Below are 23,277 nucleotides of genomic sequence, written 5' to 3' on the forward strand. Positions count from 1 at the left end.
CATCTCTGCTGCATGACACTCTCTTACTATCTGTCTGCTGTAATGAGTGTTAACACATGTTAGAGACCGAAAGGCATGGAAGCAACTAATCGCACAAATATTGTCATGATTTGTTACATGATGTAGATATATAGAACACACAGCATTTGACTTTTTCTACTGTACGATAAGCAATATTGACTAAGCTATTTTAAAAACAGACAGCTAAGCTACAAGTTACTGTACAAAATGTAGTTTAACTACATTAAGGCTGCACCTCAAATAAATGTCTCTAACTACACTACAATATAAGTAGGAGTGGGAATCTTTAGGCCCCCTACAATTTAATGCAGTCAATTCAGGGTGCCACAATGTGATTATAAAATGATTATCAATGCATATTTATTTAAAATTGGCTCTAGTGTTTGCAACACTGAGTAAAAGCCCAATTTTTCAATAACAGTATAGTGACACGAATGTTTTGTAATAAAACTTTTACATTGACCTGGTAATTCACGTTGCCATTTCTGAATTATGTGGAAGGTTTTTCACTTGCTCAGGGTTTCTCCATAGTTCAGAAGACTATTTTACCTCTATCTCTGGATGGAAATATGCAGTGTGAGTTGGTTGTATTTCTGAAACACTTTACCTTGTACAAGGAATGCCTCTTGTCCATATGTTTTTGCCTTTCTAATTCATAAAATTCTGAATATCAGAATGCAGAATCATTAAAAGCTTTATAAGAACTTTATAACCTGGATAGAACTGGCCTGATAACCTTTGTATGAGCTTCAGAATCGGGACTGGAAATAGCACTCATTAATTACGACTAGTACAGCTCAGCCTTTTGATATGACCCAGGTCTGTGTCACTAAGTATGGAGCATCAGAAAAAACCCAAGATTTTTTCATTTGCTAATAAGTGCTACTAGGCCCTTAGAAGAAAATCATTAGTGAAATTGCCTGAAATCTTTCACCTTAGTCTGGTGTTAATCTCCATCCTCATATGTCCTGTGCTTCAGGTCATATCACTGGCCCCTGTTTTCTCATTGCCATGTTCTAATTGTAGTGTGTAGTATTTCAACCACTCTATACCCCAGAGCATCTCTGTCTACTCACCCATGTATGCACTTAGGCATGCCATTGTGAAAATGTATTCACTTGGCTCTCATGAATCAACTAGCATATTCATTATGCAAATTAAACCAACATATTTTCTGGTGTGTACAAATTAATTGTGATGTATAATGTCAAACATTGGACTACTCGAGCTGGGAGTCCAATCTAGAAGTCTACTCTAAAAGCTCAGTGAATAGGAGGAACAGCATTAGCATCATCTGTGCAGGATCAGTGAACATGTAGAAACAAGATGAAGCTGCAAAGCACATCAATTAAATATAATTTCAGACTATCAGGAACATTAACAGTTGCCAACTGCAATCTGATGTTAATCGTTGGGGGTTTCTTCATTAATTGACAAAATTAGGCTCATCTATCATGCAGAGGAGGGAGCTGGGCTGTTTAGAGCTGCTGGATCCTATCACTGTATGTCTCAATGAGATGAACAGCATGATTCTGCCAGAGGTAAACACACAAACCCACACACATAAACATGCAAACATTTTGTAGAACTTTCTAGAAATATTTCAAAGTAAATTCTGTATGAGCAACTTCTCTGATGCAGAACCGACATAGAGAGCTCATATTGTGTTCTCAGTGGAAAACAAAAGTTTACTGTTTAAATGTATTGTTACCATTTTGTTATTAGCTAATATGTTTATTAGATTTTTACACTTATTAATGTGCCCAGTAGTTTTTGCCTCATTAAAAACAACAAAAACTGAAGGAAAAAAAAATGGTTGGGGAAGTTGGTGAAAATTATAAGCAAGATAACAAATATGTGTCACATACCGTGGTTGAAGACGGAAGCAGATGCAGGTGACAGAATCAGGCAGTATAATCCAACGGAAATAGACAAAGTTCGTGGTCGTGAAACAGGCAGGGGTCAGGTGATCAGGCAAACAAACAAAACAGGGCAAGGCAGAAATCGAGGTTGGGGACGTAAACACTGGTCAAAGTCACTTTGTCAAAACACGAGAATAAGGCTTGGATAACGGCAGAGGACAAGTCAACTGAACGTTTACTTCGCGAAGTCTGTATGCATCCAAAGTCTCTTAAGTGCTGTGGTGAGAGTGTGTGTGTGATTGGATGCAGGTGTGTGCAATTAGAACTCTGGAGAAGGTGAGCACGCGTGTGTGTGGGAAGTGTAGTCCTCAGAGGCCATGTTTGTAGTTAGTGGTGTTTCCCGGGAAACCGAGTCGTGGCTGGGCTGAGATATGACAATATGCACAGATTTGTGATTCTTTATCATTTTAAGGAAATAATAAGTGTACTGCTATAGGTTTTGATGCAGATATTACCCATTAAAAGTAGATAGAGAAGAAGATAGGAATGTAATTTTACTACCCTCATTGTTTAGACAGTGCCACAGTTGGAGTGTTTTATGGATTTCCATCATTCCATCATTTGAAATATGCCATGCCCTCTTCCAGATGGAGGGTCTGACTGTGGCACAGCATATCCACACTGGAGCTCTAGACTACTGAATCAGTGGCATGATAAAAGCGGTATTTTGATATTATTATGCTGGACACTGATACCAGATTAAAAACCAGATTTATAAAGGCAGTATACATATATCCTTTGTTGTTCTATATACAGTGGATATACACACCCCTGTTAAAGTTGCATGTTTTTGTGATGTAAAAAAAGGAAATCCTGATAAATCATGTCAGATCTTTTTCCATCTTTAATGTGATATAGCAAGCAGCAAAATTCAAGTGAGAAACAAATAGAAACATTTAAGAAAAACTTAATAAAACTGCACAGCATTTTTTGTTTGTACTACAGCATTCAGACTGTTTAGTTAATAGTTTACCAATTTAGCACATCTTGATTTGGCAAGTGTATTCCACTCTTCCTTGCAATAATGCTCCATATCTATCTTTTAGTCAATTTTAGAGGAGTATTCTGTTCTTGGTAAAGTCACTATGGTGCCCCAAAGGGTGGTGGAAAACACAAACGGGAGCAATATATGAACAAATAAGTTATTTGTGACTTAGAAATATCTGGTTTAAACAAAGAATATAGGTGTTACTGTTGCTGTTGTAGGACCATGTAGGACCAGTGAATGAATTGTACTGTCTTCCTTTCATAATTCTCATTAGTAAAGAAAATAGTATTTAAATTTGCATTTAATTTTCATGCATGGCAATAAATAAGATGTTAATTTTAGTAACCATTAACCCTTGTTAATTTTAGTAAACATGCCTCTTTTGAAACACCTGTTTTCAAATAATTTATTTGAATGTTTCCATTATTTTGACAGTGATCACTGTCACTCAGTGGTTTCAGCCAGTCATCATAACTGCTTCACATTCTGTTGTCTGTTCATTCCTATACACAGATGATCATTAATATTACAGGTTTATAGCTACTGTAATGCTAATGGAGGCAGAGGCAGATGCATGTGCAGAAACACTTTAATAATGAACACAATAAGCACAAAATAATAAGGACGAGGTGAGGGGGCATGAAGTGGCAACATGAAACAAAGCCAGACAAAGAGTGAGATGCAAACAGTGACTATATACACACTGGTACTCATTAACCAGAATGAGAGTGAGGTGCGGGTGGTCCTGTGACAGTGGTGCAGAGGTGCAGTGGCTGCTGGGAAGTGAAGTCCGGAATCCTTTCTGGGAATTCAAAACAGAGCCCCCCCCCTTAACGCACGGCTCCTGAAGCACGTAAAAAGTTTGAGAGGGTGGCCTGGGTACCCAGATCAGAGGCCCCCAAATGTCCCAAAGTTCCCCTGAGTGTTATCTCTCACAGGGCCATAACGAGGACGCCTGCCATGCCTCCTGGGTTACAGATGTGGGACAGTCTCCTCTGCACTGCAGAGAGTTGTCGTGATCTCCCTGACCTGATCTGGACATGCAGCTCAAGGTGGATCATGAGGGGGGAGTGACATTAAACACTGATCTAGAGGGGGGAGCGATGTCCTCCATGGAGCAGGAAAGGAGAGCGACACGCGTCGCGAAGCAGAGCAAAGGATTGATGTCTTCAGTGGAGCATGGAGGCAGAGAGACGCCCTTAGCAGAGCGGGATGGCAGAGCGACATCCTCAGTTGAGCAGGAAGGTGGGGTGACATCCTCAGCAGAGTAAGAAAGCGGAGCGATGTCTGAAGAGGAACCTGGCATAGTGATGTCTGTGGCAGGGCAGGTAGGCAACGCCAAGCTCTTAGCCTCAGCAGAAAAGGGAGGCCGAGCGACTTCCTCAGCTGAACATGGATTCTGAGTCACATCCTCAGTCATGCAGGGTGGCGGAGTGACGTCCTCAGTGGAGTAGGGAAGCGGATTGACGTCTGAAGAGGAGCCTGCTGTAGTGACATCCGAGGCGTAGCAGGAAGATAAAGCGGAGCTCTCGGCCTAACATTGGGATGGAGCAATGTCCTCAGCTGAACAGGGAGGCCAAGCAATGTCCTCAGCTGAATGTGCAGGCTAAGCGGCATCCTCAGTTGAGCAGGGAGGCTGGGTGACGTTCTCCGTTGACTCGGGAGGCTGAGCAAGATCTGGAGTAGGGGAAAGAGGGTGGACCTCCATCCATTCCTCTGTGGCCCTGATCCAATCCTCCTTTCCCCTCTGGATTCATCCTCAGGGACATCAGTATTCTCTCTTGGGTCGCAAAAAATTCTGCTGCATCCATTTTGTCGTCTGGCTTTCTGTAACCCTTATGGAGGCAGAAGTGCTGCACATGCAGAAACAGTTTAATAACGAACACAATAAGCACTAAATAATACAGACGAGGCGAGGAGGCATGAAGTGATAACATGAAACAAACAAAGCCAGACAAAGAGTGAGGTGCAAACAGTGACTATATACACATTGGTGCTCGTTAACCAGACTGAAAGTCAGGTGCAGGTAATCCTGTGACGGTGGTGCAGAGGCGCAGTGGCTGCTGGGAATCGATGTCCGGAATCCCTTCTGGGAATTCGTAATAACTACGTTCATGTCATATTATTATCAGAACATAAAAAGTTGTGCACAAAATACAGATGACATAACATTATTGCAATAACAGCATTCTTTAAAATTGTTCTTCTGGCTCCTGCATGCGTACGTAAAAATAAAAACAAGAGGTTCATTCGCTTACATACTCGACCTTTCCTTTATAATAGCATTCTAATTATAACCATATGACTTCCGTGAGGTGTGCTGAAATTTCATAATATATATGATGTTTAGCATCTGTAATGTCTGGTGGTTTAGTGTTTTCTGGGCTATGCAGCTTCTTGTCCTCAGTTGGCAGACCTGCACAAACTAATCCTTGCCATTGAATCATCACTTGGGAAACAGATATGTTGCAGCTGCCTCTCCAAAAAGGGGAGAAGACTCAAAATTTTGGGTTTCTCAGTCATTTTCCATTTTATGTGTACCTTACCTATCTTTGTGCATGTGTGTGCGTGTGTGTGTGTTTACGTTCTTGTGTGTGTGTGAGCAGGCACTTGTCATACAGACAGGGAGAGAGAATTGCCAATAGGCATACAAAAATGATAATGTGGTGAACAGGGCAGTATCATTTGCCTTGTCCGCTGATGATGTTGCTAACTCTACTCTAGTAATGGTTTAAGTGGCGCTATTGCAAGACTTGGAATTTTAGACGACGAACTCAGAGTGGAGTGATACAAAGTGGAGTGATACAAACAGTGAAACATCCCAGTGTGGTTATACTAAATATAAGCACTCTTGGAATGCCACTTATCCAATCAAATTAGTGGACTGGAACTAACTGTTGTATAGTATTATTTAGAAATTTCCTATGAAAATGGTCTTTTCGAGGAACATCACTGTGGGTAATATTTATTATATGCAATCATTGTGTGTGTGTGTGTGTGTGTGTGTGTGTGTGTGTGTGTGTGTGTGTGTATTCTTATTATTGTTTCTTTATAACATACATAGTCTATACACAGATACTCTTGTTTGTACAGTATATCAAGATATATGTCTAATATAGTCTTTTTCCTTCTGTAAGCCTTGTCATGCATTTATTGCTTTATGTTTGCAGGAATGATAGAAGAGCTTCCATTCACAGTACTACAAACATGTCTGTCAGTGCAAACATCAGAGCCTATAGTTGCCAAGTTTATGAACGCATAAATTAATTTCATTGCTTTCTTTGCATGGATAGCACCAAAAGTAAGGCATAATCAACAGAAAGTGGAAATAAATATTCAATTCATTAAAGCCAGAGTGCTAAATGTGCCATCCATTGACTATCCATGACTATTTAAATGGATTATAAGAAAGAAACATTTGCTTTTAAAGCTACAGCATAGAGATTGGCTGTGATACATCTTGTATGTTTTATCAAGTTAAAAGTGATGTGTGAAGGTCAAGACTTTTCTTTCTCTTTTTTTGTCTAGAATGGATCAGTTGCTCTTAGGCTGCAGACAGAGTGTTACAGTTCTGGTACAAGTTTCAGTTCTGGTCTTTGTGGACTATGATTATCAATCATTTGGAGTTGGTCAAACCCTCACTTAGAGATAAGTACTTAGTAAATAGATGTCAGACCTTTTTTCTAGATGGTGAAAATGGCTGACATCAGAATACACAACTTTAGAAAGTTCTCTCAAAAATCTGCCTTTCATCTTCTGTAATTTTGCTTTTGAGGATAAAATGTTTGATAACATTTTTTTTCTGTCAAAATAGTGTGAACATACAAAAAATGGATCTGTCACACTGATGTTTATGCTTGGCAAGGACTGATTTATTTGCTTTTAATATTATTCTAGTGTGTGAGTGGGTGCTAGAGTTCTAAGTAGAGCTACATTCAGTAGCTGCATTGATTTTCTAAAAGGTTCTGCAATGAGAGGTAGGAAGCCTGTCAAGCCAGTCTCACACTCCAGGCATTACAAAATCCAAGGTTATTGGGCATTTCAGGTGTCCACTTGCTGAAAAAAAGATGTAAAAGTGCTAAAACAAGAGAACAATTTGTACAGGCAGTTACATTTCTATCATCCTGTATTGTTAACAAAAGACATTTTCCCTCATATTGAATAAAAAAGTATTTGTGTGTATATGAAACATCAGTAAAACAAACAAGCCCCTGCAATCAGCTATGTTAAAACTACAAACAGTCAATCCCTCACCAGTATTTACCTCCCTCTTTTTTCGCTCACTCAAAGACCTGTTATCCACATTGACTCCACAGCTTGTCAATGATTATACATTTATCATTATTAAAATAAAAAAAAAAGTTTTAAGCAATGTTATATGACATGCTTTGTAAACAATCAAAAACTGGAAGTTCACCATAGTGTGAATCGACATTTCCATTCGTTCTTCCCTGGACAGCTCTTGAGAAGGTATCGTGTTTTGAATTTATATATCAGCACCCACTGTGATGGAAGAGTAATTGGGGTGGGATAGAGCAGCAGTGAAAGATGGATTGACAGATTGATATACTCAGCTTGACTGAGCTCTACAACCCCAATTCCAAAAAAGTTGGGACAGTATGGAAAATGCAAAAAAAGACAAACAAAAGGGGTCCTTTGAAAATTCAATTCACCCTGTCGTATATTGAAAACACATTATTCACACATTATTTGATGTTTTACTTTTATTTTAATTAATTTTTGAAAATGTTCAATTATTTCAATTCTGATGACTGCAACACACTCCGAAAAAGTTGGGACAGTCAACTGTTTGTTTACCACTGTGTAACATCACCTTTTCTTTTAATAACACGAATTAAACATTTGGGCACTGAAGATACCTGTTAGTTAAGTTTAGCAAGCGGAATTTTCCCCCATTCATCCACTATGCATTTCTTCAGCTACGCAACTGTACGGGGCCTTCGTTGTCTTATTTCGTGCTTCATAATGTACCACACATTCTAAATCAGAGACAAGTCAGGACTGCAGGCAGGCCATGCTAGCAGCCACGCTCTCTGCTTAAGCAACCATGTGCTTGTAATCAGGGCAGAATGGTTTGGTTGTTGTCCTGCTGGAAAATGCAGGGTCGTCCCTGGAAAACACGACGTCTAGATGGCAGCATATGTTGCTCCAAAATGTGTACATATCTTTCTGCATTAATGGTGCCCTCACAGATGTGCAAGTTACCCATGCCATGGTCACTGACACACCCACATACCATGACGGATGCTGGCTTTTGGACCTGATGCTGATAAAATCTTGGATGGTCCTTTTCCTCTTTGGCACGGAGAACACGACGGCTGTTTGAAATGTTGATTCGTTGAACCACAAGACATGATTCCACTGTGCTACTGTCCATCTCAGATGAGGCCGAGAACTCGATGGCGTTTCTGGACAGTGTTGATGTATGGCTTCTGCTTTGCATAGTAAAGCATTTAATTGCATCTGTGGATACCGCGGCAAATGGTGTTGACTGACAAAGGTTTACCAAAGTATTCCTGAGTCCATGTCAGGATCTGCATTACAGACTCATGACAGTTTTTAAGACAGTGACATCTGACGGATCGGAGATCACACACATTCAAAAGGGGTTTTCGGCCTTGCCCTTTAAGCATCAAGATGTGACCGGATTCCTTGCATCATTTAATTATATTGTGCAGGTGTAGAAGGTGAAATATGTAGAAGTTGAAATTCCCCAAATCCTTCTGATTTGTCTTTGTGGAATGTTGTTCTCAAAGTTTTGGATTATTCACTGACACATCTGTTCGCAGATTGGCAAGCCTCGACCCATCCTTGCTCTAGAAGGACTAGGCCTTTTTTTGGAGGCTCCTTATATACTATGATTAGATGATTGCCTCACCTGTTTCACATCACCTTCTTATTTCAACTTGTCACATCTCTATTAGCCCTAAATTGCCCCAGTCCCAACTTTTTTGGAATGTGTTGCATGCATCAATTTCAAAATACCTTCAAAAAACTATGCAGTTGATTAGGTAAAGCATCAAATATCTTGTCTTTATAAATTTTCAGTTTTAAATACAAGTCAAAGTACATTTACAAACCACTCCTCTTTGTTTTTATTAGCATTTTCGATATTGTCCCAACTTTTTAAGAACTGGCATTGTATATGAAAATGCTGGTGGATGTTTAAAAGGAGGATGGGGAGTGGGCAAGAGGCAGGGAGGGAGAAAATTAATTGATTGGTCAGGTTGGTAAAAAATGGAGGGAATCTGAGGGCTATGCAAGATTTTTACAAGCTGCATCACCTACATGCAAATCTTGGTTCAGTTCATCAGCTGGTAGGCAATTTCCACTCTATAGGAGATGGCTTCTTAGGGTTAAGTGGGTCTGTCTAGAATAAAAATGTTTTTGTCTTACCTTCTCCTCCCCTCATATCTCCAATAAACACAACCAAACAGGCAAACTTTAACTTTTAACAGTCTCAGATGGGCTGCCATGGTAGCATAGGCATCAGATTTAAAAGCACTGATACATGTATATACCGCCAAAAACAGACCTGAGCCCACCCAACCTAAAGCCCATCACACCCCACTCTAGACCCATCATCCCTCAAGACACAGGGACTGCGTGCATAAAAACTCTTCTCTGTCCTGTTACCCAGGTACTGGCATGAACGTCCCCTGGGTGTCCAAACAGCTGACTCTATGCATGTCTTCAAACAAAGATTGACTACCTACCTCTTTACAAAGAATGTGAACACAGTTTTTTTTTTTTTTTTTAAATATATCCCTTGTCTTGAGTGTTTTCTTTATTGAATGGTATTCTTAGTCTCTGACATAGTGAGCTAGCATGAGGATATATTTTTGATTGAGATGACCAATGACTTATGTAAGTCGTTCTGAATAAGGGTGTGCTAAATGCTCTGATGTGTAAATTCCATCTACTTAAAAACACTCACATTGGAGAATATGGCTGAATGCTATGGTTTATATCAGTCAGCTTGTATACTGATAAACTGTTTATATGAGAGTGTAGATGAAACTATATCATGAGAAATTTATCACATGCAGGTTTGTCACAAGAAGTCTGGCATTTTAACATTTGTCTCTTAAGTCATAAACATACTTTCCTTCCAAGATTCCTACCACTATTACTAAAACTAATGATTCACAAATACACTTTGCTTCAGGATATATGCTTCATTCCACATAAATTAGCTTTGCTGCAATATCAGTGCTTTTGACTAGAGATCTTATATCCCTGATAAAACTCTTCAGCCTCACTGGAGAAACTGTATTGGGGCTTACATTTGATTGCCAGATAATTATCACTTAATTATTTATATCCTTAAATTCATTTGCTAAAAATAGTCACTGCCTTTTCTCAGCTCCAGTGAAGATGGTTACATTATTCTAGCATGTTCTCTATCGCTTGACATGGAATCCAAACTATTGTTTACGATTTTTATCTGACCCTAGAGGCATGTCTGCACTTGAGCCTACAAGAGATAACTTCCACATATAAAATACGTGCCATTATAAACAAACATGTGCATTATGTGCTTGCTTTTTTCCTTCTGAATGCCTGATGTGCTTTGTTTATGCAAAGCACCACAGGGACCTAGCTTTTATGTTGCTTATTTACCGATTTGAGATATTTTTCAAGTAGCATTGTGTGCATCATTGATGGAAGGGTGAAAATTGGCAGGGACCTGATGAATTCATGTATGTTTACAGACTCACAAAATGCATCTCTATAAAGTAAAAGTCTGAAAATTCACCAGTCAAGAATACAAACTGCATTTTCTTTACATTAATGAATATACAGTTGGGTCCATAAGTATTTGGACAGTGACATGATTTTTTTTTTAAAAAATTCTACCTTTGTGCAACACCACAATGGATTTGAAATGAAGCAATCAAGATTCCACAAGCTTCATTTTATTTGCTATGCTTCTCCCTGCTCATCTTTGTTAATCCTCAACATAGCACCTTTTTCCTTCCTTTCTCAGCGTAGGCTGGTGTATACCACTATGATTTTCAATTAGAATTAAAATGACTGCAGTTGTTCTCGTTTCAGCAGATATCCAATCTCTGGATCCATTTATATAATTTGTGTAACCACAGTGCAGTTTGTAAGCAGTGATAAACTTAATTGCTATCAGGTGAAAGCATGCTGAGCAAGGACTATACGAGAAAAAGAGAATATGTGAGAAGCGCTTCCTATAGGGCAGTTTAACCACTGATAAATTCTACATTCTATTAACTATGGCATAGCACTTGCATAGCATTATACATAAATATGTATGTATGTATGAATCTGTTTATATATGACCTGTATGCTATATGGTGTGCATTATGTTTTGTGTATTATTATTCACCAATCACATCCATCACATGAATTGCAACAATGTTGACAGCTTGGAAATTGATAGACAATTTATTAATGCAGCTCATAATTTAATAGACTGTTAGTACAAATACAATAGTGTGGGTGTGATCCGTCTATGTTGTTATGACATCGGATGAGCAGACAGCACAAACACAAGAGATGGCCTTTAGTGAAACATCCTCAGGCAAACTCCGGCACTATTCAGATTGTAAACATGCCACACTTCATCTGTCATTCTCTCACTGGATAGATTCCACGTCCTTAAAATCAATGCTTTTCTGAGACAGGGTTTCTTTATGATTGGAGCAATTCAGAAAACATGCCAAAGTATAGTAATATCTATAAAATTGTTCAATATTTTTCTTTTTTTGTTGTTGGTCCCAAAAGTAATGATATTCAGTTCTGAGATATCTTACGGAGATACTAATACTTGCTTGTAGATTTTATCATTGGGTTTCTGCTCTCTTGCAGCAGACAACTGAGGAGAGAGTGGAAAGCACTTATCTCCCAAATGCATACATATTGTATCTGCAAGCATGCAGAATAAATTTACAGCAAAATTGACCATGAACCTGATTTAAAAAATTTAAGGAGAGGAGAGGAACAGATCTCAATGTTGATGTGCTAGAGCTTGTGATATCAAAGGGTCACCAACTCTTGTCTGAGGGAAGGTAGAAGAGATATAATTACACTTATATACCACTTTGCCATTATGATCAACACATCACACTAGGGATTGGACTGTGGGCCTAACTTTTAATTATTAGCCTGTGTACAGGGGTGAAATGGTAGCTCTGGCTGTGTTAGTCAGGGCTAATGTGGAATATGGTGTCATGATTGAGACTGCATGTGAAATTGCACAGATGAACTGCAGGAAGCTCTCACTCCCAGCTGCCAGTTTCACTGGCAGATGTGGGAAGTTGAGACTCACATCTGATGAGAGCTAAAATGACTTTAAAATGATTTTCATTTAGTTGTTGAATGAAATAAAGCCTTTATTGTCACATATTCATTACAGTGAAATTATTTTCTTTGCATGTCCTAGCATGCTAAGAAGCTGGGGTCATAATTCAGTGTTAGCCATGATATGATGCCCCTGGAGCATAGACGTTTAAGGGCCTTGCGCAAGGGCCCAACAGTGACAGCTTAGCAGTGCTGGAGCTTGAACCCCTGACCTTCTGCTGAGTAACATAGAGCTTTAACCACTGAGCCACCTCTGGCCTTTGTTGTTGTTTTGTGTGTTGTTGTTTTGTGAGTGTGTGCATTGTAAAAATCTGTGTGTGTATGTGCTTGAGTTGATGGAGATTCATGTGTGATCTCTTTAGGGGGAAAATGGAACCTCTAAAGAAATGCATAGCATGGATCATATTCCCTTTACCTAACTTTTCATGCAGAGATTATGCCAGGCTTTTTTAATGCAGTGCTTAGTCATTTTTCCCCAAGCCAGACCACCATTTATTTATTTATTTATTTGCCATTTTGTCCCACAGGAACTCATCAATATGCATCTTCTCTTGTCCCAGTCCATTCATAGTATGTGAATCAGCACAAATGCATACCTTGAATTCTTTAACCCCTGATAATTTTATTGCTGCACCCGCATTTGCCTTTGCTTCTACTGTAACTGTGACATTATTCATTCATTCATTATTTATTTATTTATTTATTTAATTAAAATATTATAAATTAAAAACATTGCCATTATTTTATTAATTTGACTCAAAACAGCAAATAAGCACAATATAATAGCAGACATCCGGCACACACATTATAATTTCATGACCCTGATTTAGTAACTTGTCTGTGTATAATAAAAATATAAAATACAAAACAACAGAATGTGCTGTATCCAGTGCTAATATTTTAATCCGAATACTGAAGAGAGAAGCCATATTGTTAAATATAAACCAAATTTAAAGTGATTAATGTGATGATTACAACTAGGACTACTCCTGAAGCAATACGTTGACTCCAATTAGACCCCTATCCACGGCTTCCATGCTATACAATACTTGCCAATTCTCACATATTTGTCATTGTCTTAGTTTTTTTATTTTTCATTTTAAATTCTCTCTTGCTCTTATGTTACATCATATTGCATTTGACACCATAGAAATAAGGGCTGTTTCCTTCTTCAGTCTGCATTTTCTATCCTCTATTATTTTTTTTTTGGAATTAAAGGCAACTGCATATATTTAAACATGGTGGTCTTTTTGCTGTTGAAAAGTCCAATCCCAGCTTGGACATTTTCTGTGTGCATAAATTTCCCTGTGTAATCTTTATGGTGCATCTTTATCACACACTTATGAATTTTATGCTTTTTTATGCACAGAAAATCTATGCACAGTATTTAGTTTTTTCTCTTTGTAGTAGTTCTGTTTAGCAGCTGGGTACATGTTTCTTGAGAGTTCGGTTTTGTTTGTGCACATATTAGGATGAAGATACTAAGCCATGTGTAGCCAGTGAATAGTACACTAACATATCTTTGACAGGACCTTCATTCACTGAAGAACTTGCCTTCATATGCTCAGTTAAATTACAGGCCATGAAGATGTGCACAAAAAAAAAAACAACCCAAATGAATACTTAATCTATCTGTGTTTGAGTGTATGAGAAACTATTAGTGCACTATGCCACTGACTTCCACAAGAGCCAAAGATCTTGAGGGTGCTGTATTTCTTTGTTTTGATTCCTTGCATATGAGAAGCTCCGAATGTTTTTGTTTTCTAAAACAAGCTCTCTGTAGGATCATGAAAGGAATCTGAAGCATTGCTATATTTTTTCTGATGTGCATATACCATTAGTCTCCCATCTGTGTAACCTCTGAGTTATCCTTGTTCTATGGCTCCTGTTGCTCTTTATTTTTCATTAACTGATTTTTCCTTACGGTTTCTCCAAACATTCACGAGAGCAGTACGAAAAGCTCTCCACCATGCACAGGAACATGCAGAAGCTCTATGAGACCCTGGGAAGCTACTTTGCCTTTGACCCACACTCCATTAGCATTGAGGACTTTTTTGGGGACCTGGCTAACTTCTGCACCCACTTCATGGTGAGTTCTTTTTAATTATGTACTTCTTGAAGGTTAAATTAGGTTTTTTTATTGCTCTCCCAACTTCTGTTTCTTTCCCCTCTCTCTCTCTCTCTCTCTCTCTCTCTCTCTCTCTCTCTTGCTCTCTCTTGCTCTCTCTCTCTCTCTCTCTCTCTCTCTCTCTTGCTCTCTCTTGCTCTCTCTCTCTCTCTCTCTCTCTCTCTCTCTCTCTTGTTTCAATCTTAAAGAGCAGGTACAAACATGATGCTCTCATACAGTTCCCTCCACTAATATTGGCACCCTTGGTAAATATGAGCAAAGAAGGCTGTGAAAATTGTCTTTATTGTTTAACCTTTTGATCTTTTGTTAAAAAAATCACAAACATACTCTGTTCTCATGGATAACAAGCAATTGCAAAAAAAAACAGGTTTATCTTTGTTAAATATAGGTGTGCAACATTTATTCTCACCCTTTTAATCAATACTTTGTGCCACCTCCCTTTGCCAAGATAACAGTTCTGAGTCTTCTCCTATAATGCCTTATGAGATTGCAGAATACATGGCAAGGGATCTGAGACCATTCTTCTATACAGAATCTCTCCATATCCTTCAAACACTGGTGGACTCTCCTCTTCAGTTCACCCCACAGGTTTTCTATGGGTTTCAAGTCAGGGGACTGGGATGGTTATGACAGGGCCTTGATTTTGTGGTCAGTAAACCATTTTTGTGTTGATTTCGATGTATGTTTTGGATCATTGTCCTGCTGTAACATCCAACCACGGCCCATTTTAGCTTTCTGGCAGAGGCAGTCAGGTTTTCATTTAATATCTCTTCACAATGCGTTGAGACAACATAGACATACATCCAATTCCAGGTTGATTCATAACATTTCCAGTTGACTGCAACTTCTTAATTATTTCCCTGATAGTGGAAATGATCATATTCAATGTTTCTCCTATTTTCTTTTATAGCCACTTCCCATTTTGTGAGGCTCAACAACCTTTTGCACATCACAGCTATAGTCTTACCCATTGTTATGAATGACAGGGAATTTGGCCTTTGTGTTACCTCATATTTTACCTCATATTTATACCCTTGAGAAACAGGAAATCATGGTTGAATGATTTCCTGTTCTTAGTCACCCACGTGTACTAAAAAAATGTAAAGTATCAATGGGAATATACTTATATTCTCATATGAATTCATTGGGTGCCAATAATTGTTGCACACATATTTAACAATGATATTTTTATATGCCTGTGTTGTGTTTACAATGTTTGATATCCATGAGAGTATTTTTATGAATTTCTTTAACAAAAGCTCAAAAGGTTAAACAATAAAGACAATTTTTCACAGCCGCCTTTGCTCATATTTACCAAGGGTGCCAATATTAGTGGAAGGCACTGTATATGCATTATATTTATCATGAAGGTACAGATTAATGCAGCAGTATGAGAGGTAAAAATACAAGGTAATTTGTATCATTTGGAATCAAACAGTATTTTTCCTTATGCATTGTTTATTTCCAGTAAGCATTACTCCAAACAACATCTTTACATGCAATAGCCTTAAATTTTTAAATAATTTTTTTTTATATTTAAGTTTTCTGCCTTGCGAAGGTATATAAAATGGGCCAAATCCAAGATCTCTCTGACTAAAATTTGTCTGATATCTCAGATTTCTGATCAGTCTAGCAACACCTGACAAGACATTCCCTCAATCATTTTTCCATCCATCCAGTCATTCAACATATCTAGCCTTCCAGTTGACACAAAACGAGTGCACACACACACACACACACACACACATACACAGTAGTCATAAAATAAAGTATAATATCCCATCAGATTATCCTTTATATTTGCTGACATATTTGAAGTGCTAAAACAGGTTGTAGGTGAGAGAATTCTGCTCCATTATGTAATCCTCACTAGAGGCTAAGAATGAACATTACTATATTAATGACTTATCAAAGAGCCACAGATGGGTTATAAAACAACATACTCTTCTTAGTTGAGTGTACCACTGATTAGTCCATTAAAGGCACAGAGAGGTTAAGGGTGTGGTTCATTTACTGTTCCATGGTCTTGTAATATTGTAAGTGGTGTAAATATAGCTGGTTCCCATCTTTCTTGTTTCATAGACAATGTTGTACATTTAATTTTCTTTATAAAACTTAAACAAACTGCCACACCAATAGTGCAGAGGGAAGACACATGCGATATATATTGGGTGGACTGTCCATATGTGAATGTCTCTGATGTGTATGCTTACTTGCATTTTAGGTACCATTCTTATTAATTATATAACTATCATTTTAGGGTATTAGTGCTATGCTATCAAAAATATGTATAAATAAAAACAACTTTAGCTATTTGAAATAAATGATGACAAACTAAAAAGATTATAAGAGAGTAAAAGTGATATGTGTAGGCACCCAGTTGCAGTATTCATCAATTTTTTAGATAAATATCCAAGAGAAGAAGGATAGTACAGCACTGGGTACAGACCATGCAGCCAGTTCTGTAATTCTGTTTGGTACCAGAGAACAAAACAAATGGACTGAAAAGCCACTCAACAGCATTCACAGCACTGCAGTGGGAAGCCCTGCATGAAATTATTGCAAAGTGAGTCAGGCAAAAAAACTAACAAACAAAAAAAAGACAAAATTCTCGGTGGCTTACAAATGTAAACTCAACAAAAAAAGAGAAAAGTCCTCAACTGTTTTTATTTCCAACAAATCTCTTGACGTGTAAATATTTGTATTACCATATGAAGAAGGTTCAACAACTGAACAAGTTTCACAGACATGTGATGAACAGGATTGGAATAATGAGTCCCTGAACAAAGGAGGGGGGGGGGGGGGGTGGTACAATATCAAAAGTAACAGTCAGTATCTGGTATGGCCACCAGCTACTTTAAGTACTACAGTGCATCTCATCTTCATGAATTGCACCAGATTTGTCAGTTCTTCCTGTGAGATGTCACCCCACTCTTCCACCAAGGCAGTTTGCAAGTTCTCGATCACCTCTGGGGACACATGGTTACATGTGGTTTGCCATTGCAAGGACAATCAGCTGTCCTTCCTGTCTCCCTGTAGCACTGTCTTAGGCATCTTACATTACGGACATCCAGTTCATTGCTCTGGCTACATCTGCAGTCTTCATGCTTCCTGGCAGAAGACCTATGGCATGTTCACGCAGGTGAGCAGGCACCCTAGGCATCTTTCTTCTGGTGGTTTTTATAGTTAGTAGAAAGGTCTCTTTAGTGTCCTACGTTATTGTAACTGTGACGTTAATTGTCTACCACCTGTAAACTGTTAGTGTCTTAAGGACTGTTCTACAAGTGCATGTGCAGTAATTGTTTATGGTTCATTGAACAAACATGAAAAACACTGTTTAAACCATTTCCAATAAAGATCTGTAAAGCATATTTATCTTTAAAATCCAGTCTCCTGAAAAAATGGATGTTTCTTTTTTTTTTGCTGAGTTTATTTCTATTGCAGACTTACAGTAGAAAAGAGCAAAAACAAAATTTGTTACAATACACAGCTTGCTAATCTTAAATTATTATAATATTTTTGTTATTTGAAATTGATGCTAAAATATTGAGACTCACTATCGAACATGCAGACAAATTATAGTTTACCTATATATTTTTGCAGGTAACTATGTTCTCACCATTTTATTGCCTGGCAGTAGCACCACATAGCAAAGTTGTACATACTTCCTTTAAATAATATATAGGATATTTTATATTAGGGGCTGCATGGATGAACAGATTAATTGGCTAGTTGACAAACTATGCCGCTTTAACAAAGTGATCAGTAGTCACTTCTACTTACAGAAGTATAATAGGTTTAAAATTAGCTTAACTTTGAGAGAGGATATAGTTGTTACATAATGGAGGCTGAGACAGAAGCAAGTGCAGGTAGGGCAGTTTAATGAGAAGACAAATCCACAGGGTTAGGCCGAAATCAGTAATCATAGACAGACAAGGGTCAATCATGCAAACAATCCAAACTAGGCAAGGCAGAGAGTCAAAGTCGAGGGAATAACAAAATGAAAAAATCAGCGCAACAACACGAGGTAAAGGCTTGGTAAACGACAGAGACAAATTAAATGAGCGTAATACTTTGCAATGGCTGCGTGTGTGAGAGTCTCTTAAGTAGTGTGGTGTGATAGAGAACAGGTGTGTATGTGATTAGTCCTTAGGAGAAGGTGCCCTGTGTGTTCCATTGGAAGTTGTAGTTGTCGGCCTTGTTTGTAGTTCGTGGTGCATTCTGAGAAATGGAGTTACTGGTTTGCGGTGACATTACAGAACCCCCCAGGGGTGCTACTCCTGGAGTGCCACAAAAACACTCCCTCCCTGGCGGGCCTGGGCAGTACCCAGGCATGGGAAGCTGGATCATCAGATTCGGTGGTACAGGAAGGCAGAGCGACATCCTCAGTGGAACAGGATGGCAGAACTTGGTTGACTGTGTCAGCAGACTCAGGCATGAGCAGAACTTGGTTGGCCATGTCATCAGATTCAGGTTCAAGCATAATGTTGTTGGTCGTGATGTCGACCTCAGACAGGAACAGGGTTTGGGAAGCTGTCTTTTCAACCTCAGACTAGAACTGGGCATAGGAGGTCACCTCGTAGTCCTCTAGCAGGACCATGGCTTGGGAGACCGCCTCATCGGCCTCGGACAGGACCAAGGCTTGGGAGACCGCCTCGTCGGCCTCGGACAGGACCATAGCTTGGGAGGCCGCCTCGTTGGCCTCGGACAGGACCATGGCTTGGGAGGCCGCCTCGTCGGCCTTGGACAGGACCATAGCTTGGGAGGGAGAGAATATGTTGAGTTCATTAATGTGAGATAAAATCAGTGTAAGTTTTACTTGAGGGTCAAACTTTACAAATAATGTTAATGGCGATGATAATTAGAACATGATTAAATATGCTCCCATGCACTCCTGCTCAGTGAAAAATGTGGACATTAGACAATCTACATATTTCTAAAAAGATTATATCAAAATGTTATGTTTTTCTTAAAACTGTTTACTGTGCATTACTGTAGAATCAGTTAAAAATCCATCATCCAGCTGAGTTTTCCTGACTGCACAGCAGGTAATATTATTACTCCATCCAATACTCTCCTTAAACCTGAAATGGGGAAATGGTAATTTCTGGATAGTTAAATCATTTCCCATTATATTTTAAAGTGGAAAATTGCAAGTAGGGAAAAATCAATGTTGCACAATCCTAATTCACACACTATTTCACACCTATGGGCAATTTACCATAGCCAAATCACCTACCTGCATGTTTTGGATGGTGGGAATATTTGGAGAACCCAGACGAAACCCATGCAAAGATGGGGAGAACATATGAAACACCACACAGACAGTGATCCAAGCTCAGGCTCGAACCAAGGACCCTGGAGCTGTGAGGCCACCATGCGACCTGCTGCACCACTATGCACTGTGTGTTTGTTTGTTTTATTTTTTAAACTTTTGTAGGAATTATGTTTGTTAGGATTAGTTTGGGTGTTGAAGGAGGTGGTAGCTGTGCTAATAATATTATGGTTCTTGTGTGGTTCTTGGCTGATGTTGAAAGGCTTTGAAAGTGTATCGAGGATACAAATCAGAGAAATAATCTTTGTTTTAATTTACATTTTTTTCTTCCCCCATGTTTGGTAAGGTGAGATAATTATGATGTGTAATCATGTTTGCCATCAAATATGATTAAAAATGTTGTTTGTTTATTTATTCTGATCATCTCTTTTCAGAGGAATTCTTTTGTAGCTATGAATAAGCAAAATGTGCAAATAAAGATATTACTGAATGCATGGATTTACAGGTATTGATCATTGCTCAACAGTCATATACATGCTAAGGCAACTATATTATAGTCTATATGTATTAACTCTTTGTTTATTGTATATCTCTACCCCTTCTCTAAATCAAGGACACATGAATCATGAGTGTACCATTGTTCTTGACCTTTCAGAAAGCTCCACTATTGACTGCTATAGCAATCCATGTTTTCTTGCACTTGTACTCTTGCAACACTCTCACTTATTGTGTATCAGCACTGAGTATATCATGTGCTCCAAAAACCATAGGGGATGACAGTACCACTATCCACATTCATTATATCAAAGCATGATGTTGCACACTTACGGTTCCCTCCTAAACTATTGGAACTGCAAGGCCAATTGCTTTGTTTTTGCTGTAGACTCAAGACATTTGGTTTTGAAATCTAAAGATAAATATTAGAAGAGAGTTTCAGATTCCAGCATTTATTTCCTGGTATTTATATGTAGATGTGTTAAATGACATAGAACATAGCACATTTTTTATCAGACCACCCAATTTGAAGGCAAACAAAAATATTGGAACATGTGACTGACACGTGTTTCTTGTTACCCAGGTGTGTCCTCTTAGATTGATTGGTCTGATAGCTCTGAACACCTACTCTTGGTTTTAGCCTTCAGTTTCTCATGTGAAGCCAGCATTTGTTGTTAAAAAGGATGAGCCAACATGAAGATCAGAGAGCTGTCTATGGGAGAAAAGCAAGCCATTTTGAATCTCAGAAAAGGGAAAATAAATCAGAAGCATTGCACAAACACTGGGTATAGCCAATACAATTAGGAATGTCCTGAAAAAGAATGAAACCACTGTCGTACTGAGCAACAGACACCGAATAGGTCGGCCAAGGAAAACAACAACAGCTGATGACAGAAACAACAGTCAGTGAGATCACCAACAACCTCCACAGGGCAGGGATGAAGGTATCACAATCCACTGTACAAAGAAGACTTAATAGAGCAGAAATATGGAGGCCTATCACAAGATGCCAAGCACTCATCATCAGAACGCATTGGAAAGCCAGATTGGAATTCGCAAAGAAATACAGAGATGAGCCACAAAAGTTCTGGAAACAAGATTAAGGCCAATGTGTGGAGAAAGAAAGGATCTGCTCATGATCCAAAACATACAAGCTCATCTGTGAAACATGGTGGATGTAACGTCATAGCCTGGGCTTGCATGGCTGCTTCTGGAACAGGCTCACTAATCTTTATTGTTGACTCATGATGGTAGCAGTAGAATGAATTCAGAAGTTTACAGGAACATTTTGTCTGCCAATTTACAGAGAAATGCATTGAATTCCATTTTTTTTTTTTTTTTTTTTTTTTTTTAAATCCTTAGGTTTATATAGCACTTTTCTAGGCACTCAAAGTGCTTTACATTGTATGGGGCAAAATCTCTTCAACCACCACCAGTGTGTAGCATCCATAGTGAACCAGAACGCCCACCACACACCAGCTATTGGTGGAGAGGAGAGGAGCATGGTGAACACCCCCTGCTGGCCTCCGTAATACCACTTTCAGCAGCGACCTTAGTTTTCCCCAGGAGGTCTCCCATACAGCTCCTGGCCAGGCTCAACCCTACTTAGCTTCAGTGGGAAACCAGGCGAGAGCGAAAGAGGCTGAGGTAATAGTCTGGAAAAGCATCACAGAAGAAGAAACCAACAATTTGGTGATGCCAGTGAGTCACAGGCTTTATTCAGTTATTGCAAGCCAGGGATATGCAATCAAATATTAAGTGTTATTTACTTTAATTTCAAGACTTATCTGTTCATATACTTCTGCTCACCTAAAAGTTGGGTGGTCTGATACAAGGGGTTCTATGTTATTTAACACATCTACATATAAATACCAGGAAATAAAAAAAATATATTCATTCTCATTCTTATATTAATCTTTTGATCTCAAACCCAAATGTCATCAGTCCACTATAGTTTTGGTGAGGACTATACATAAAGTGCCCTTTAAAGTGCTCATGTTATTGGTGTGTGCCCGGAGTGCATGCCTTTATGAGTCTGCTAAAGCCATTACACGTTACAGGGCCATGGCTCCTTCTCTCTCTTTAATTCCCCTGTCTTTCCCTTTATTCTTCCTCATCTAGTCTGGAACCTCCATGACATTTAAGGTAGTAGAGGGAGAGAGTCAGATATCTTGCTGTCCTAATGAATTTTTTTTGTTAAAGTTTACTTACACCCAATGTGGGTCTTATACTCTCTTGATCTGGATCTTCTACAATTCAGCCATAAATCTGTAGCTAAATAAGAATACAATGTAGAAATGACATGGTCTTTCTGTTTTCTTTCCCTCTTTGATGTTTATCTCTGTCACCATCAACAGTGTCTGATGTCTGTCTCTCTGTCAGCAGTGTACAATGGTGTGTCAGCTCAACGATTTCTCAGTGCATATACTATAATAAACTATATATGGCAGCATGCTGCAATTGTATTGCCATTGTGTGTTCACTACAGTGTATTTCTGCTGACAATCAATCATTGATATGTGGAGAATTTGTTATTCTTTTGCTGCAGAAGGAGAGACATCCTGCAGTTTTGCACTGTGAGCAGTGGGCACATATTGTGCTGGGATTCATCGGAACAACAGCACATCTCTTTCTTCCTTGATTTTTTTTCTCCTGCAAAGTCTCAGTCTCACTTCCTTTCTCCCCCTCTCCAGGAGGCTGTGAAGGAGAACCACAAGAAGAGGGAGATGGAGGAGAAGATCAAGCGAGCCAAGCTAGCGAAGGAGAAAGCTGAGCGGGAAAAGCAGGAACGGCAGCAGAAGAAAAAGCAACTGATTGACATGAACAAAGGTACAGTGCTTGTGCACACCTGGAGCTGGCTGCAGCCTCAAATATTATTTAACACAATGCTGTGCACCGTAGGGTGCACAGGTCTACACTACAGCTGTGAAAAATCACACACAATTTCTCCCTACTTACAAACACTAAGTACACCGACAAATGTATGAGTCATCACAGTAAGACAGCTGTGTCAGAGACAGATGCATAAATAAAGTTACTAATAATGATTGAGTGCCCTGAAGACAGCAAACTCACTGGTAATACCACAGTACTT

At 38.9% G+C, this 23,277-nt stretch overlaps 1 protein-coding gene across 3 annotated transcripts in view; it reads left to right on the forward strand.

Moving 5' to 3' along the window:
* Positions 1 to 23,277, forward strand: part of diaph2 (diaphanous-related formin 2) — a 380,814-nt gene that overhangs the window by 287,400 nt on the left and 70,137 nt on the right. For all 3 annotated transcript variants that reach the window (XM_053630382.1, XM_053630381.1, XM_053630383.1), the window contains 2 exons: positions 14,209 to 14,374; positions 22,877 to 23,012. In XM_053630382.1, the coding sequence (XP_053486357.1) occupies positions 14,209 to 14,374; positions 22,877 to 23,012 (302 nt within the window). The remainder of the gene's footprint in view (positions 1 to 14,208; positions 14,375 to 22,876; positions 23,013 to 23,277) is intronic.

Source organism: Ictalurus furcatus, chromosome 8, assembly GCF_023375685.1.
Source record: "Ictalurus furcatus strain D&B chromosome 8, Billie_1.0, whole genome shotgun sequence".
Classification (NCBI taxonomy): Eukaryota; Metazoa; Chordata; class Actinopteri; order Siluriformes; family Ictaluridae; genus Ictalurus; species Ictalurus furcatus.